Source organism: Mchenga conophoros, linkage group LG15, assembly GCF_057382185.1.
Source record: "Mchenga conophoros isolate Kocher_MC1m ecotype Shallow Benthic linkage group LG15, M_conophoros_male_GT1.1, whole genome shotgun sequence".
In the NCBI taxonomy this organism is placed as follows: Eukaryota; Metazoa; Chordata; class Actinopteri; order Cichliformes; family Cichlidae; genus Mchenga; species Mchenga conophoros.
Window position 1 is genome coordinate 5586576 of NC_140540.1, and position 18508 is coordinate 5605083.

The following is an 18508-nucleotide window of genomic DNA, read 5'->3' on the forward strand; positions in this document are numbered from 1 at the left end:
ATCCTTAGCAAGGTAACACAGATACAGTCTCTGATAGTCACACCTCTGGGCAATTTACCATTTGCAGTCTGCCGCACTTGGACTTCTTTGAAACCAGGAAGAAAAACATAATAACAACCACACACAAAAACACACACACAGAAAGAGGCTAAACTCACAAGAAAAAATACAAAGTCCGTGAACAAAACAACCACAACCTTATTACTGTAAAGCAACAATGGGCAATTGTTTTTGGGCAATGTTGGAAAATGAAAATGGTCTGTGCTGACTCAAATTCATCACACTTACAGTAGACGTCCACCCTAATGGACTTGATGGCAGGAGATCCAAGGCCGTTCTCAGCCTTGCAGTAGTAGCGGCCTCCCTGGGTCCTCTGGATCTTTGCGATGTGCAACGTTTCGTTGAAGACGCTGGAGTCCTGGAAACGATCTGACACACTACCAGCTGTCTTTGTCCACCGTATCTACAAAGAAGAAACAGTGAAAATTACTACGCGTTTCAACGACTTGACAGAAGAGACACAGAACAGACTCAGTTAAGAAGCTAATATACAGTGTAAGTATAGAATAAATACCACAGCCAACATAAACAAAAAAGGGCAGGTAAAACAGACTTGGTAAAAACTCTGAAGCTGTTGCAATCTCAAGAAAACGTTCATTTAAAGAAAAATTTTATTCTGATTGGAACAAAATTACTGTTTTTATTCCGTTTTCTTTTGATCACAATAAAGCTTTTGATCACAATAGAGGAACTCAACACTTCCTCAATTTTTTCCCTGTGAAGCGGCTACTGGAAAATAGAGCTACAATAAGGCTTTTGATGTGAAACATTCACAGTGGCATTTCATTGCCAAAAGATTAACAGCAAAAGGAAAAAGAAACCATAAACTGGATGGGAAAGAAAAATCTGTTGAAATGATTCACTAAATCTGTTAAAGAATGCAGTGAATCGTTTTAGGAAGATGGCAAACATCAACAACTATGATCAGGTTAAAGACTTCATAGCCTTGTTGTTGTGAGACTGCAAGAAAAAAACTGTAAACTGCAACAAGTGACTGTAGTCTGCATCATTTACAATGTAACATACTTGTGCACAAATCAAACAAATAATACTGTGTTAAGAAGTGATATTTAGAGGTATCCATAAACAATTTTTGTCACTAATCCACAGAGCCCACCTATACATGTAGCTTTTTCCCCAGTGTATATGTTTAGTGCTAAACTAAGCATAATCCCTCCACTGTCCGAATCCATGTTTTATGAATAGATAGATGAATAGAATAGATTTTAAGCGCCTTGAGGCGACCTTTGTTGTGATTTGGTGCCATATAAATAAAATTGAATTGAATATCTGAGCAATATTGATCTTCAAATCTAATCAATGTGGTCTGTGCAGTAGACATAATATATAATATTTAAAAACAAATTACCAAACAACATCTATAAAAATAAGTAAAATAGAAAATAGAAATGAAGGTCTGTCTGTATCTGCTGCCCTTGCTCTCCCTGCAGATGATGTAAATCAAATTCTCCGGACAGCTATGATGACCTGCATGTTTGCCACTCTGTTTTTCACATGATCCTGCATTCATTTTATGCGGGAACATTCCTTCTCGAAGCAGCTGAAAGGTTCTTTTGTGAAGCGCACAGTGTTGATTTGGTACCTAAAATCTTCATCTAACTCACTTTCCTCTGTTCCACACAAGACTGACCTCAGCATGGCCTTCTCAGCATGAGTACCTTTCACGAACTGATGAGACCCAGTTAGCCCATGGCATTGAGGTGTAATGAAAGGTGAAATAGTGTTACTCTCCAACATGAGGTTGTAATTGACTCTCCATCATCTCCCTCTCCTGTCCTCATTAAAGCATACAGCATGAACAGGTACTGTGACAACTCTGGCCCGGGGGCCACACAACCAGAACCGTGAAGCATAAAGCGCCATTCAATCCCTCATCCTAAGTAAGCTACAGATGGACTGGCTTTGCCTGCAGAGCCTTACATATCTCTGTCTAGGCAGGGGAGGCTATGAATTAGAATCCAATATCTCCACACTGTATGGTGATAGCATCATCTTGGATACTGATAACATCCCATTTTGCAGCGATAGCATCAGATGGAACAGGGATATCATTGCATGCAGGGATAGGGATTGGGTGCTATCACAGAGATTGCTGCAGCGCTGCTCTAGCTGTAGGGTTTTAACCATGACGACTCCATCCCAAGGTTACGACAGTATGAAGTTTGGTCATTTTCCAAACAGATACGAGAAAGGAAAGGGAAGGGTGGGTGGCCCAAAACCTGATAATGTTAACCTATTTCAGAGGCGTTTTTGGACCTTGGGGGTAGAGGATGACATGAAGCAAAAAATTGAAGCTTATCAGTTTCAGATTCTCTGTCTTGCTTGAGGTGTTACTTTTCAGAGAGGTAGAAATAAATTAGATACCTTTAAAATTCATATACAGAGAGTGTGTGTAAGTTACTAATTCTTTTCAACAACCTCTTCCCCCGAAAAGAAAAAAAGATTCTGCTGTCAGACTGTGCTTATATACCATCCCTTTACACAGAGGCCATACTACCATTAAAAATAAAAGCCTCTAAATTAGCACCCGGCATACAAAAGGCTCCACTTGGCCTGTTTAAAATGCATTGAGAGACACTGAGAGAAAGCACTTGATGAAAAAGCCCAAACTCAGCAGCTGATAGATGCAAAAGCCACACCGTCGGAAAATCTGGGGCCCTGTTCTAACAGTTAGGGACATCATGAGTTCAGCACAACAAGCGCTAAAGTTAAATAACTTATGAGCATAAATTAGATGGGAGCAGATTTTCTGAATACTGTGTCACTACAGTGCTCTGGATTCCCTCATGCAAATACAAAGCGAGCTGGCTTACGGCGACCTCAGCAGAATTCAATATTCACCCAGCTTATACCCCCAGTCATTTTCTTTGGCTTTTGTGTAAAGAGCTTTGAGTTTTCAGAAAATGCAGTATCAATAAATGCATTGTTAGAGTGACACTAAGAAGTGGGTATTCAAATAACTCTTTATATTTTCAAAAAAAGGGAAATTGCAGCAGACCACATTATTGGTGAGCTTTCAACTCCTTCTGTACCCTCAGGCTATTTTCATTCCGGCACTCTTCTGACTTTTTTACCTCTGCCCACAAGGGGCGTCCTGAAGTATACCCGGTGAGAACAGTTTGACCCTCTTCACTCTCCTCAGTGCAATGCAAATACTCTTGATCTGAGAGGCGCTGGCAGATTTGAGCAATATGATAATTGTTCCTCCCAGCCCACTGAAAGCCTAGCTGGGTTTTTTTTTCTGTTCTCTTCAAGGACTATGTCAAACAAAACTCGTAAAGTATACAGAAGGGAATGTGCCAAACTACCCGTGGTGTACCAGCTAGTAACAGTATTCTAGCAGAATATTATTCCTGTCTGTGCCTTCTGATTAAAAAAACTGCTTTATTTCACATTTTGTGAAAGCACCATGACAAAGCGAAGTCAAACACAATAATAACGCTTTTTTTGTTTTCCTTAAATCAGACAACCCTAGCAGGAATTACAGTATTTGCTTACATGGAAAGCAGAAGCTTGTATAGATTAATATCCAACTGAATATCCCAGCAGTGTCTGAGACCACACATGCTGAGATGTCACAGCACGAGCTAATTAAAATGCACCCAGTGTCTGTTGTTATGCAGTGATCATATGCTGGAGCACGCATCTTTGGTGAATCTGCCATATTGCCTGCTGTGACGTTTCCCTCTACCGAACTCGAGACTAGTTTCTAATTGCCAGCCATCTTTTCTTTTAGACAGTGACATTGGTCCGCGCTGCACAGTGGTGCAGACAAGTGTGGCTGAGCATGACAATCAAGTGATCAGAAAAAGCAGCAGGGGGTCTACAAATTGAGAGTGCACTTACACAGCAGGTCTATATTAGAAAATACTGGCCTTCATAAAAATTGGATGATCATACTGTATGAAACGCATCGCAGTGACAGTTTTGATGTCAGAACCTGAATCAAAGAGGACAAGCACAAGACAGTGACATACACGAAAATGAAACTACATCTGCTTTTTGTTTGTTGAACTGCATAGTGTATGCTTGACTGGTGCTATTAAATTCACTTTTAAGACTATAGGTGGGTTGGATAGGGTGCAGATTAAGGGAAAGCTATCAGACAGATCCCCTTTTGATACTGCAGTTTGTATGGCAAACAGTGGAAAAATAGAAGGTTACATCATGCTTAAAAAAAGCACCATCTGCTAAAGACACTGGCACTGTAGGCTAACTGTCATGGGAGCATCCAAAACAGATCACATACTCCAAGCGGTCTGTATAAAGCGAAATATCCTAGGGCCTGAGGTCAGCTTATTTGTACTTGCTGACCCGTGGTGCTGTGAGTCGAATCTGGCTGGCCAATAATTGAAACACACACAAAAAAAGGTGTTTGCGATGTGGTTTTGCTGGCTATTGGAGCTTCTCAAACAAAGTACTGTGGACATAATGGATGGAGGCCAGGGCAGAGGAGATGGGGGCAGATGGCTTCATCATCAGGGACTCTTTGATGTCTGTTCATAGCATCAAAGACAATGAATAGATCTGGAGAACAGTGACCATGAAAGTATGAACAGGAAAAGCTATTTATATTTATGTGGTGGTCTGACAGAGTCAAAAACACCCAAACAGTCAAAGAAAGACAAATAATATGATTAAGGAAGCAAATAAGACTTATGAAACACTGTTTTTTAAAAAGGAATGAACAAATCTATTTTTCTTTCCAGCTTTGAGTCATCTATCGATGTGCAATTCTCTAAAAAAATAATTTGTAAAATGTAAGAAAATATTAAAAAAATGTGTACAGTTTCATAGAAACCCAGAGGACATTTTTTACATTAGATTTACATATAAATATGTTTTACATTCTTCAAAACACTGAACAACTGCACATCTTTGCAATTAAAAGCTTTAGCCAGCTGTTTGTTAATATCGCTTAATAAATGACTTCTTACCAAACTAAAACCAATTAAGTTCTTTTCCTTGAGCAAATGATTAATGGACTGCTGCAATACACAGAGATGTTAGTCCTGTAGCAGAGGAGGCACTGCATCAATGAGGATTTTTTCAAGCCATTTGATATTTGTCATCCTTTTTTATAAATTTGGTAAAGATGCAAAAATATAAATTTCAGGACTTCTAGACTCACCAGATTTCATGATTCTTATCTTTTTAAATTTTCTATAAATCATTAACTTGAAGATGTCAAATTGTGTGCACTCTTTGAATTACAGTTTTAGTAAAATATTTAGTTAAACAGCCAATTCAATTTAAATGTATTTATTTAGAGTCAAATAACAACAACAACAACAGATCCTAAAATACTATAGAGAAAACCCCAACAATCAACAACCTCTTATGTCCCCCTTGGCGACAGTGGGAAGGAAAAACTCCCTTTTAACAAGCAGAAACCTCTGGCAGAACCAGGCTCAGGGAGGGGCAGCCATCTGCTGTGATCGGCTGTGGGTGAGGGAAAGGAACCGGGACAAAAGACACGCTTTGGAGGACAGCCAAGCCACTTGTAGCTAAAGACAGAAAAGTCAGCAACATCACTAAGGGGGCGAATTTTGCTGGCTGACCTTCATGATCACACCCTGAGATGTCTGTGACTGTACTGAGCGAGGGTTTTCCCCTCATAGTCAAGAGGTTTATTAGATGGGGCATTGTTTGGTGCAAAACAGGGCACTGCTTATTTGCAATTTCTGAATCATAAGCTGTTGAATATACCCGAACATAAGACGTTATTATGACCAAAGCATCAGATGTTGCTTATAACCAGTATATTAGGCCGTTTCAAGTAGTATTTGAAACAGTATGAGACAACAGAGCATATTTTAGTGTTGAGAAATGTCTTATTCTTTTCCTCATAGAGCTAAGATCTGAAAATCCTTCTAGCGACATCTGTACTATACATCCCACAGAATTAGATTTAATTGGTCCCTGATCCCTCCAGATACAAATAGTCCCAGTCTTTCTGCATAGCCCAGGGTAACACCTTGAAATGCCTAACCCACAAGTCAGCAATGAAAAAATACATATGGTGTGGAGTTGACTGACAGGAACATATATTTATTTGACAATTAAATGGAAAGGCAGAGAAGTCTTGCTGCTGCTACAAGTGTGTTTGTATGTGTGCCTGTATTGGCTGGATGCATGTATGACTTTATTATTAGAAAGCCCTTGTTTTTCTTTCTGAGGTGGGTGGGCGGATAGGCACAGGGCTGACAAGGAGAACGGCTACAAGGAGGATGCTGCCTGTTTGGACACAATCCAGAGACTCCCACCAGTGAGAAGGCCTATAGGGGTGTCTCTGTAATTTAAGAAGTGTGCATATTGATAGACATGTGAAGAATTAACGGTGGCAAAATAGCCAACCACGGACCCATTTACTCTGCAGTTGGTCCTTTGTGGCGCTATACTTGGCACAGCACCCCTCAGTGTATGCATTAACCCAGCACCAGTCAAAGTCAAAGAAAGAGACTGCAATCTGAACATTAACATTGAAAAAGGCAATTTTGTGATTTGCTATTGCAGAACTAATTGAGGATTTTACTATGCTAGAGATGTGCCATGAGTCTATGTGATATCATCATCCTTGATTCAAGCTGCTATATGGAAGGATTGCTTTGGTCACCCAAAGTTAGCATCGGAGAAACCAACTGGTTTGAAAAATGCAAACTGGAAATGCCGAACATTTGCCTTGAAAGGAAAAGCTGCACCTCTTGAAATGTGTTGGCTGCAGCGGTGAGCCATCAGTTTTACTTTGAAGGAAACTGTTCTCCGTTTCCTGTTTTTGTGTCAGCGTTTTAAGTTTTGCTACCACTTGGTAGCTAGCAAGTTTCTGGTAGCAGCCAAAGCTGCAGTTTGGTGCAACATCCTCTCAGCAATCAATTTTACCTTTGACTTCTAGCAGCCTCTGACAACTGCTGGAAATATGCATTTGTCAGAGGCCTAAAGACATTGACCCGTTCCTGGGCCTGTGCAACTGAGATCTTGGTATAGATATAGAGGGCATATCTGACTTATCAGTGCTAACTTGCAAGTAAACTGTGCCTACCAATATTTTTTAAATAATGTTATATGAATTCTGAAGTCTGAGAAAAAAACAAAATGTGATTTTTGTCTTTCTTTCAGGCCTACCCTATATAATTTAGTAAAGTAAAACAAGTTATAGAAAAATGTCTTGCTATACTCTATGGTTATGATGTTTTGGTTAATATAAAGTACTGTAGACAGTTGACAAGATTACAGAGTCCAGTCAAGAGATTATAGTAGCCAGGGAAACTAACTGTATTAATGCATAATTTCAATTTATTCACCTGTTATAAGCTACGTATTTTATATATATTAATAATTTACTGTATGTATCATACCTATCATCATGTTTCATAAAAAACAAGATCATTTATATGATATACAGTAAATCATGTAAGAGTTAAACATGGAAATATGTATAGAAAATATCTGCTAGTATCACAGAGAAGTACATACAAAAGGCACAGAAAGCAAACTCACACACACATAAAGAACTGTTCGCACTGGTTGTCTGTCTGAACTTGCACACTTGTAAAGTATCAAGACAGGACACAAAAAAGTACAACCTTTGCAAGTACTGATTATTTTCCCCTGCATTGGTCTTGAAAGATAGAGAAACTCAGCTCAATTAAAATGTGGAACTTTGGGGCAAAGAAAGGCTCAGAACACGTTCTAAGGATTAATATTTAATTCTAAAGAAAAGATGGGCTGTTACTGCCGTATTAACTTGCAAGTGTGTTTCCGATGAGGTCACACACCTTTTGGTTTTTCTTGCAACATCACAAAACCAGCCTTAGGTCTACTGCCATTCCAGATAACCACCTCAGCCTCCTAAACCACTCAGAATGAGTGTGCTCTGTCCCCAGTCCCATGCCACTACCAGAGGGGGGACAAAGCTGACACATCCCAAAGTCCAGAGAGACACAGCCGAGACCCACTGTGCCAGGGGATCTGCATGAGTCTCATAATGACTCTGTTTCAAAGGAGATCCTGCCTTTCCTGCCACAGCCCTGCATAGCTTTTGATCTCGCGCTACACTCCCACCCACTCCCTCGCTCTGCTCTGTTTTTCAAAAATTCTAATTAAGAGGAAAGACAGAGATGATGAGTGCAAAGTTGTGACCCCCTCCCGGGGACGGAAAGAGACGAACAGTGTGCCTGAAACAGTCTTATTCAAGGAGCCTCACCTTTTCAGTTGAAACATAAAAAAACCATATGCGTTTTGGTTTTGCCGTCCAGAGTTTCTGGAGATTCTGTATAATTTTTGTTATTGAGCAAATAAGATAAGATAAAAGATGAGCTTTATTAGTCCCACAGGTGGGAAATTTGTTTTGTTGCAGCAAAAGTGCAAATTTATGTAGCAGAAACTAGAAAACACTGGAATGCAATAAAATAGAATAAAATAGAATAATATATACAATAGAATAAAATAGAATACAAATGCTATATACAACTGAGTAAGAAAATACAACTTTGTCAGAAAAAGAATTGCACATATAGCAGCCTTATTGCACATATGTGGGTTTGATCAGCTGCAAAAGTCTTTGTTCAAATCAGAAGCAACATGTAATAAAAAGACACTAGCATCCCCAGGCTTCTACCTTTCTACCTATAAAACCCGGAGAGCAGTCAAATGGTGGAAGTGGAAGCTAAATTGGCTAGTCATTCATATGTATATTAGGCTGTTAAGTAGGAATTCTGGAGGGAGGGGAGTGGGGGTGGGGGAGTGGAGTGTTTCAGTTTGCCATCTTGGGGAGAAATCAACACACATGGGTGTATGTCCTTTGTTGCTGACATTTATTGATAAAAACAGTACAAAAAACCAACCATTTGTACACATATTTACAAATAATTCAACATTGTCAGCAATCACTCACAATCCTGGCACTGCCATGGTACCTGTAGTCTGCATTTACCACATGTGTATCTTTTGCAGTGAACACATCGCACAGTGGCCTGATTTTTCTTGCATTTGTGTTTGACCTGACACGTGGCTCTTTTTCCAGGGCTAGGTGTGGAGGGTTCTGCCCGAAGCAACTGATCTTTTCTTGCCTTCTTCGCAGCTACATGAGCGTGAGCCAACTCTGTTGCAAGCGCCACCAGGAAGTCCACCCGTCTTTCCTTCGTCCCGGTGCATGCTTGATACAGCACATGTGCATTCAGTGCTGCCATGTCAATCATGTTATAAAACACGGCGACTGGCCAGCGCCGTGTTCCTTTGCGGACAGTGTACTCCCGAACCATCTGGTCCATCACATCCACGCCACACTTTGTTTTGTTGTAAAGGGTGACAGTGTTTGGCTTCCTTTTGGTGGTGTTATCAGTCTGAACCACGCTGTGCATGCTGCTAAGAATATAGACTGTCTTCTTCCGTTTGGCCGCAACCTCTGCTGCCACGCTGACGGCGTATGCGGCCAAACGGAAGAAGACAGTCTATATTCTTAGCAGCATGCACAGCATGGTTCAGACTGATAACACCACCAAAAGGAAGCCAAGCATGCACCGGGACGAAGGAAAGACGGGTGGACTTCCTGGTGGCGCTTGCAACAGAGTTGGCTCACTCTCATGTAGCTGCGAAGAAGGCAAGAAAAGATCAGTTGCTTCGGGCAGAACCCTCCACACCTAGCCCTGGAAAAAGAGCCACATGTCAGGTCAAACACAAATGCAAGAAAAATCAGGCCACTGTGCGATGTGTTCACTGCAAAAGATACACATGTGGTAAATGCAGACTACAGGTACCATGGCAGTGCCAGGATTGTGAGTGATTGCTGACAATGTTGAATTATTTGTAAATATGTGTACAAATGGTTGGTTTTTTGTACTGTTTTTATCAATAAATGTCAGCAACAAAGGACATACACCCATGTGTGTTGATTTCTCCCCAAGATGGCAAACTGAAACACTCCACTCCCCCACCCCCACTCCCCTCCCTCCAGAATTCCTACTTAACAGCCTAATATACATATGAATGACTAGCCAATTTAGCTTCCACTTCCACCATTTGACTGCTCTCCGGGTTTTATAGGTAGGAATCCCTAAAATGATGGCTCGCGGGGGGTTTAAGTGATAAAGGTTAGGGTGACCTACTGGGTTAATAAGAACAAAATGTCATGGTCAAGTAATTCATAGCAAACCTGTTTTATGTATCTATGTGGCTCATAATAGCTCACATTTAGTCTAAAAGAGCAGATGAGACCTTATTTTTGCCATCTGCTTACTTTTTTAAACTTTTAATTGTATGTTTCTAGATTTGAATACTACAAACAATACATAGTGAGCACAAAAAAAACAAACTAATTATAAGCTTATTTTCATCAGAGAAAAAAAGGTGTAAAGTTTTTTAATTAGTTCACATCACAACAGTAAATAAGAATGTGAGGAAGCCTTGCTCTCAGATGTTGAGAACCCATGTGCATTCACATGACCCAGAGTCTTTTAACTGTGGCCTGTTTCTCACTCGTTTGGCAGATGTTTTTGCTGTTTTCTGCAATCTCATTTTACTTGGAAGCTGTAATTATCAGCATACAGGTGCACAAAGCAAACGAAACCATTAATAATTAAAGGATTAAACTTTTAAGCTGATTTAGTGCAGACTTATGTGGTGTGCAGCTTTGATGCTAATACAGATTTAAAAGGGAGCTTTCTGCAGAGAGGAGAGATGGATACAGAGATATGGTACAAATTAACAAACTGCCCCATGATTTGCATGTGCAACTATCTTTTCTTTCCCATGCTGTCGGTTAAGGGCAGATGAAAAGGCGCTGACTTTCCTACCTGCGGTCGAGGATGACCTGTCACCAGACAGGTGAGCTCCAGGGTCTCCCCTTCTCGTATGGTGTAGACTCTCTCGGTGTGCCTCTCCTCTTCAACATTACAGGCGTGCCCCGAGTGTATAATGCGGACCGTAGGAGGTGCTGTTTGGGGGGGGAAGCACAAAGTGTGTTAGCATTCTGGTCGTTTCTGAAGGAATGAGTAGTTTAGTGAAGTAGATGGTGTATTGATTAAAAGGTTGTCTCACTTATAACAAGGCTATTCCAAAGCTTTGTGCACACATTTACACTGCACCAAGCACACAAATAACTAGAGCCAGGTAAAAGAATTGCAAAAAGAAGTGACACTACTTTTATAGCATTCCCCTTGGCTTAGCATTTTAAAAGCTGCCTATTAATTATTGGGGACTGGCAGTAGTAGCACTTTGTTTCTCTCTAAGTCACAGGGGTGAGCAACCAAACTTGGCACACAGGTAGGCCCATAAAGGTTCTTATCTATATCAGAAGTTGTGACAACATTGTGTCGCTAAATAACCACTCGGCAACAGGCTTCAATCATGTATTTTGAGCATTTATGCAACTGTAACACTTTATAAAAGCATCATATCATTTTTGTTTCACCAAAACAACATTTCATTTAAGTCCACAAATGTTGAATTATGCATGATGTATTATGATGCCATCCTGCTACTTAGCAACGACCTAGCAACAGTGTAAAATGACCCACTTTAAGCATATAAACAACATCTATCGCCTGTGTTCTCTTTTTTTTGTTATTGCTTTTTTGTTACTTTGCTCAGTGTGATTAGGCTCATCAGTCTGCCAAAAACACATACAGGCCTAACAGTACTATTGCACAAAATTTGTATGATTTTGTTTGGGCCAGTGATTGATTGAGTTACTTGCAGAATTTTCTTAAAAGACCTTCTCTCAGGGAAGAACTATCTTCGTTTTTGATTTTAGGGTCTTTACCTTACAGTATAAAGTGCCTTGAGGCAACTGTTGTTGTGATTGGGTGCTATATAAATGCACCTGAATTGAACTGAAGCTACTTAGAAAGGTTGGGGAGGTATTGTACGTTAGCTGTGGCAGAAGCAGTAACCGAATAAAATACGTCAAATTTCAATCAGACAGGCAGCAGTAATGACCATCTGCAAAATACTGATGGTATGCCACAGAACTAGTAATCTTGGAAAATATCTTTCACTATCTCCCCTATCCTCCGTGCCATCAGATATCAGAATTAATTTAGAACTCAGTGTAATTACATGGAAGAAGGGTTTTATTACAAAAATGATTACTTAAAAAAAAAGAAATAAAAGATACATCAGTGCACTTCTGGAAAACACTTTGACTCAGAAAAGCATAATATTTCACGAAATGTTAATACCAGCTAAAAAAAAAACTGCCATGAGACCATATGGAGAGTGGGTGTCCATATTTAAATTACTGCGTACCTCATTTTGGAACCGAACTCATCATGTAGCACATTCATTTTTCCGCATAACTTCCTAATGCAATCTAATCAGGGATATAAAAATGCCGGAAACTGCAATATGAGCAAATTAAACTACCCACAGCTGTCTGTTCACAGCTGTAATTACCACACTGGTGTTTCTCTCCATCATTTGTTTGACCCTTGTGAGATGGTGAGAGGATTTTTGGTCTCTGCACACACCAACAGACAGTGGTGCATACGCGATGGGGGTTAAACTGAGCAGAGGAAGGAGTCATCTTAGGTAAACCACTTCAAAATATTCACTTCCACTGAGCTGTAAAAAATGCAGTTGCATGTAACCAACCCCTGACAATACTAGCATCTGTTAAGCATTTATTCCTCTCCAACTTACATGATTAGTGAAGAGGTTTGGGATGAGATGATTTAGAGAGCGGATACGGGGTATCATTAGGAGGAGGAGTACAAAATGGTGAAAAAGAAGGGGGAGAAAAACAAATTCATGCTGAAAAATCACGAGGAGTTTCAGACTGTTGCTTGCCTTTCATGTTAGAGGAGCAGCTTCCTGTGTGGGCCTCTCTAGGCAGAGCGTGCCCCAGCAGCAGAGTCAGTTCTACCTCTACCCAGGCTTCAATGCTAATGAGCGCCTCCCTAACACTGCTGTGGGAGTCTCAGTGTATCCTTCGCCATGCACTAACCGCTCGTCCCTCCCTGATACTAGCCATGCTGTTTGTTTCATCCGGGTTGTTGGCTTAATGCTCCTTCTCACTTGTCCTGCCTGTCTAAATGCCACATGGTGATGTGCACTGATACAGGTGCTAAATGCGCACGCATGAAGCCTTCCTTCTATTCCTAGCCCTTCATTGTCTTCCCTTCTCAATTTGGACACACTGGTGCTGAATTCCATGGGGGGGGGAATAAGGGTCTGAGAAATAGGCTCAGTGTAAGGGAGCTTCACGCAAGGCTGCCACTTGAAAGAAAAAAGGCTTAGAAACAAGACCCCAGGGTACTAGCTAAACAAAGTGCTAATGGCATTTACTCCATTGAACCAGTATCTCTCTAGCATAGGCTACTATCAGTCCTGGAGGAAAGTAGGGAAACACCCATAATTAATGATCTTCAGCTCCTATCACAGTTACTGCAACAGCTGCATACACAATCGCATAAACACACACTCGTTCTTTATGCAGACAACACCAGGCTTACAGCCACAAAAGCAAATAACCGTCTCTTGAGCTTACATAATGAGCATCCTAATGTTCTAACAGTGACACATATCCTTGTACAGCTACGACCTGCTTTTTCAAATCGTTTGGCCCAAAGCGTGAGCTAAAATCACTGTCATTACAACGTAATTTTCAGTTTGCGTTCGTGAAAGCCACTTGATACTTTACAAACAGTAACTATTCATATACTTAGAAAAGATATTTAGGAATGGGCAATGTGACATTAATGCTGTGGGATTTAGGGCCGGGGCTTCACAAAGTAAGACATCAGTGGACTGACAGGTCTGAGATAAAAGATGTGCTGGTTGAAGGGAAACAGGAGACAGACAAAGCTTTGAACACACCACAGCGGGTCAGAAGTGTCAGGTTATATCCCTCTAATTCTTAACTACATCCCATACAAGTTCATTACATGGAAAAAGATGATGTCTTATATACTGCAAATGGTATGTTATAAAGGGCCTGTCTAATCGTTTCTATCTACCTCCTTGCGTGCTTTGAATGGAGAATAACGATTTTTGCCTTACAGGATAGATGCAGCTTTTACACATTTTTTTAAATCTTGTTATTTAACCAAGACTGGTGTGCTGCTAAGGTTGAATTACAGATTGCATCTTATATGTGTAATTATTATGACTGCCTGACATGTTATGTACAGCTGTATAAAGTGTCATATGTGCAACAGTATATTTAATCTGTAAGTAAACATCTTAAATAAAGGCGCCTAAGAAAGCAAAGTCAATTTCAGTAAAAGCTTCAAATTTAGATGCATCACATTATGTTGTATTCAGCAGTAAGTGCATGGAACATGCCAGCAGTAAGAAACTGCAGATCACACATTATTCGGACTAGCGACGGTCCAATTTGCTAATGTTTGCTAAAGCTTAACAAAGATAACTTAATTTAATCTTTCATTTTCATCTAATTTAGTTTTGCTTAGTTAGTTTCCAAACCAACAAGCCCTAATTATCTTTAGTGGGAGAAGAAACACTAAGTTCATAATTCTAAGAAATGGAAAACACAAAATGCTCTGCTGCAACTTGAAGTCCTACAGATGTGATAATAATTAATGGTGCCCGCTGGAGTTTTGCAAGCAACAAAAGTTATCATTAAGACGCATCTTGACACACAATACCATCTGGAAAGCATCTAACTGGCAACGGCTTCATTTTTCGGCATGGCAATGCTGTAACTCACTGCCAGTGCAGTAAAAGCATACCTGGACAGAAAAACACATAATGGAAGACTATCAGTCATGGACTGGCTTCCCCAGAGCCCGGACCTCAGCATCATCTTGACAGAGAATGTAACAAAGAGCTTTGTATTTCCTTCCAAGAGAGTTCAGGCTGTGTACAGTTAGAATTGTACAAAGTAGTTTTTGCCTTTTATACTGTATTTTCATGTATGTTTGCACATTTAAATGAATCTTTGCACCTGTTTCTCATTTTCATAGAAAAATATAAAGCAACGAGGACTTGTTAAAGACTTTTTCACCATATTCTACTCTGTTTGGTTGATGTGAGGATGCTTCTTGGGTCGAGCATGCAGGAAGCAGGACATTTGGCACCTGCTCGCTCACTGTGAATTTTCCAGACCGTTACACTTTTTACTAGCGAGCTGGCAGGTTAAAGACTGTTTAATCTTCAATCTGAATTGGACATTTACATTCCTGCTTGCAGCTCCACTACGTTGAGAAGAGTTCACAGCTAAAGGGCATGTGTGAGAACAGCTTTAGTGATTAAGCTTATCAGACACAATTTAAAAACAACCAAAAAGATGTTACAGAGTATTTTTAAACCTGAAACTGGACACTTAATCTAAGCATATTAAAATCAGTCATACAGACCTGCACAAAAAAATAAATACAGGGAGTGCAGAATTATTAGGCAAGTTGTATTTTTGAGGAATAATTTTATTATTGAACAACAACCATGTTCTCAATGAACCCAAAAAACTCATTAATATCAAAGCTGAATGTTTTTGGAAGTCGTTTTTAGTTTGTTTTTAGTTTTAGCTATTTTAGGGGGATATCTGTGTGTGCAGGTGACTATTACTGTGCATAATTATTAGGCAACTTAACAAAAAACAAATATATACCCATTTCAATTATTTATTTTTACCAGTGAAACCAATATAACATCTCCACATTCACAAATATACATTTCTGACATTCAAAAACAAAACAAAAACAAATCAGCGACCAATATAGCCACCTTTCTTTGCAAGGACACTCAAAAGCCTGCCATCCATGGATTCTGTCAGTGTTTTGATCTGTTCACCATCAACATTGCGTGCAGCAGCAACCACAGCCTCCCAGACACTGTTCAGAGAGGTGTACTGTTTTCCCTCCTTGTAAATCTCACATTTGATGATGGACCACAGGTTCTCAATGGGGTTCAGATCAGGTGAACAAGGTGGCCATGTCATTAGTTTTTCTTCTTTTATACCCTTTCTTGCCAGCCACGCTGTGGAGTACTTGGACGCGTGTGTGATGGAGCATTGTCCTGCATGGAAATCATGTTTTTCTTGAAGGATGCAGACTTCTTCCTGTACCACTGCTTGAAGAAGGTGTCTTCCAGAAACTGGCAGTAGGACTGGGAGTTGAGCTTGACTCCATCTTCAACCTGAAAAGGCCCCACAAGCTCATCTTTGATGATACCAGCCCAAACCAGTACTCCACCTCCACCTTGCTGGCGTCTGAGTCGGACTGGAGCTCTCTGCCCTTTACCAATCCAGCCACGGGCCCATCCATCTGGCCCATCAAGACTCACTCTCATTTCATCAGTCCATAAAATCTTAGAAAAACCAGTCTTGAGATATTTCTTGGCCCAGTCTTGACGTTTCAGCTTGTGTGTCTTGTTCAGTGGTGGTCGTCTTTCAGCCTTTCTTACCTTGGCCATGTCTCTGAGTATTGCACACCTTGTGCTTTTGGGCACTCCAGTGATGTTGCAGCTCTGAAATATGGCCAAACTGGTGGCAAGTGGCATCTTGGCAGCTGCACGCTTGACTTTTCTCAGTTCATGGGCAGTTATTTTGCGCCTTGGATTTTCCACACGCTTCTTGCGACCCTGTTGACTATTTTGAATGAAACGCTTGATTGTTCGATGATCACGCTTCAGAAGCTTTGCAATTTTGAGACTGCTGCATCCCTCTGCAAGATATCTCACTATTTTTGACTTTTCTGAGCCTGTCAAGTCCTTCTTTTGACCCATTTTGCCAAAGGAAAGGAAGTTGCCTAATAATTATGCACACCTGATATAGGGTGTTGATGTCATTAGACCACACCCTTTCTCATTACAGAGATGCACATCACCTAATATGCTTAATTGGTAGTAGGCTTTCGAGCCTATACAGCTTGGAGTAAGACAACATGCATGAAGAGGATGATGTGGACAAAATACTCATTTGCCTAATAATTCTGCACTCCCTGTAAATAAATAAATGTGAAGATGAAGCAGTGCTATGTTCCAGCTTTATTGTATGATGTCATCAAACTGTTCATAATCTGGAGTGCTGCTGTTATTGGCTGGGAATTGCGGCCGTCTCTGAGAAATACCTTACAATTACTTGAGCTGAGCAGTGCTCAGAAGATTAGCAGCTGCCATCATCCATTTAGCCATCATCGTTACTTTGGACTTGTCATATTAAATGGTATTGAGAATCATGGAAGTTCAGTAGTACTGACTACTAAACTTCTGATATTGTGACATCCTTTCATATACATTTTCAAATTCTTCTTCAAACATGCACATCATAAAAAAACAACAGGATCCACTTGTTGAAGCACTGTTACATAACCCCCACTAGGGGTGATAAAAAACACTTCCTTCTACTGTTTTCCAGAAGTATAGCTGTATGGTGCACTAAATGAACTAGAAGTATTTGAAATAGTAATTACACAAAATGATACCATTAAGAGTAAATAACATTTATTTCTGTATAATATTGGAATATTATTTCCTCACTGTGTTTGTTTTGTAGGCTGCTCCACAGCAAAGCATGTGTGTACAAGAAATATCAGTATAATAAACACAAACGAAAAGTATAATATTAAGATGGCTTGTTTATGTGCACCACATGCACTTGTGATTAAACAGCACTGATGCGCATGTTGAGCAAATGTTGTCTTGAACCTTTGTGTCACGATGTGAAATTTGCATAAATGTAAATCTCCGCCTCTATTATCACTCCCCCTCACTATCCCCATCCACCTAACCATCTGCAGGCACAAACATCCAAACTCTCTCCACACACACACACACACACACACACACACACACACACACACACACACACACACACACACACTAGCTTCCTGGTAATTATTAGTTTAAAGAAAAAAAAAGTGACATCATTTCCCCTGCTGCAGAAATACACAATACTGAGAGAAAATGGAGAAAAGTAGGAGAAGAGAACGAGACGAAGCTTCGCCACATATAACTGTGTGTGTTAAACTGCTAGCTTAGTACTCTCACTTCACATTCGCCTGTACCTGAGAGTGTTTGTATGTGCGTTCAAGTTTGTGTTGTGTCTTTATGTGGTTAATGAGCATCATACAGTAGAATAACTAGCCTGCCTTGGCCTCAGTTAGGGGAGATGGAGACGGCTTTATCCAGTACCGCCAGTGGAGATTAAATTGGATTTGGCTAAAAGCAGCCTTGTCACCACAGTTCTGGAGTGCTTGTGTGGCAGAGGGAGTTCTTGGCAATAGTTGAGACTCTAAATTTGACAAACAAATGAATGTGAAAAAAACTCCCAACAGCTGGGGCTCGTTGTCACTGTGGGCTTAATGTCCTCAGACCAACCCCTGAGGAACACTAACCATATCCTGCTAGTTTTCTGGCTCCGTAATCACCTTCTCAGAATGAGAGATCCAAAAAGAGAAAAACAGCACAGAGTGAGAAACAGGAGGAGAGAAACATATGCAATATGCATGGAGTAACAATTTCATGAAATAAC

The 18508-nt window shown here is 40.3% G+C and overlaps 1 protein-coding gene across 3 annotated transcripts in view; it reads right to left on the reverse strand.

Moving 5' to 3' along the window:
• Positions 1-18508, reverse strand: part of LOC146557575 (MAM domain-containing glycosylphosphatidylinositol anchor protein 2) — a 201752-nt gene that overhangs the window by 115947 nt on the left and 67297 nt on the right. For all 3 annotated transcript variants that reach the window (XM_085246108.1, XM_085246107.1, XM_085246106.1), the window contains exons 2-3: positions 10872-11011; positions 289-463 (exon numbers count right to left, since the gene is read on the reverse strand). In XM_085246108.1, coding sequence (XP_085102234.1) covers positions 289-463; positions 10872-11011 — 315 coding nt within the window. The remainder of the gene's footprint in view (positions 1-288; positions 464-10871; positions 11012-18508) is intronic.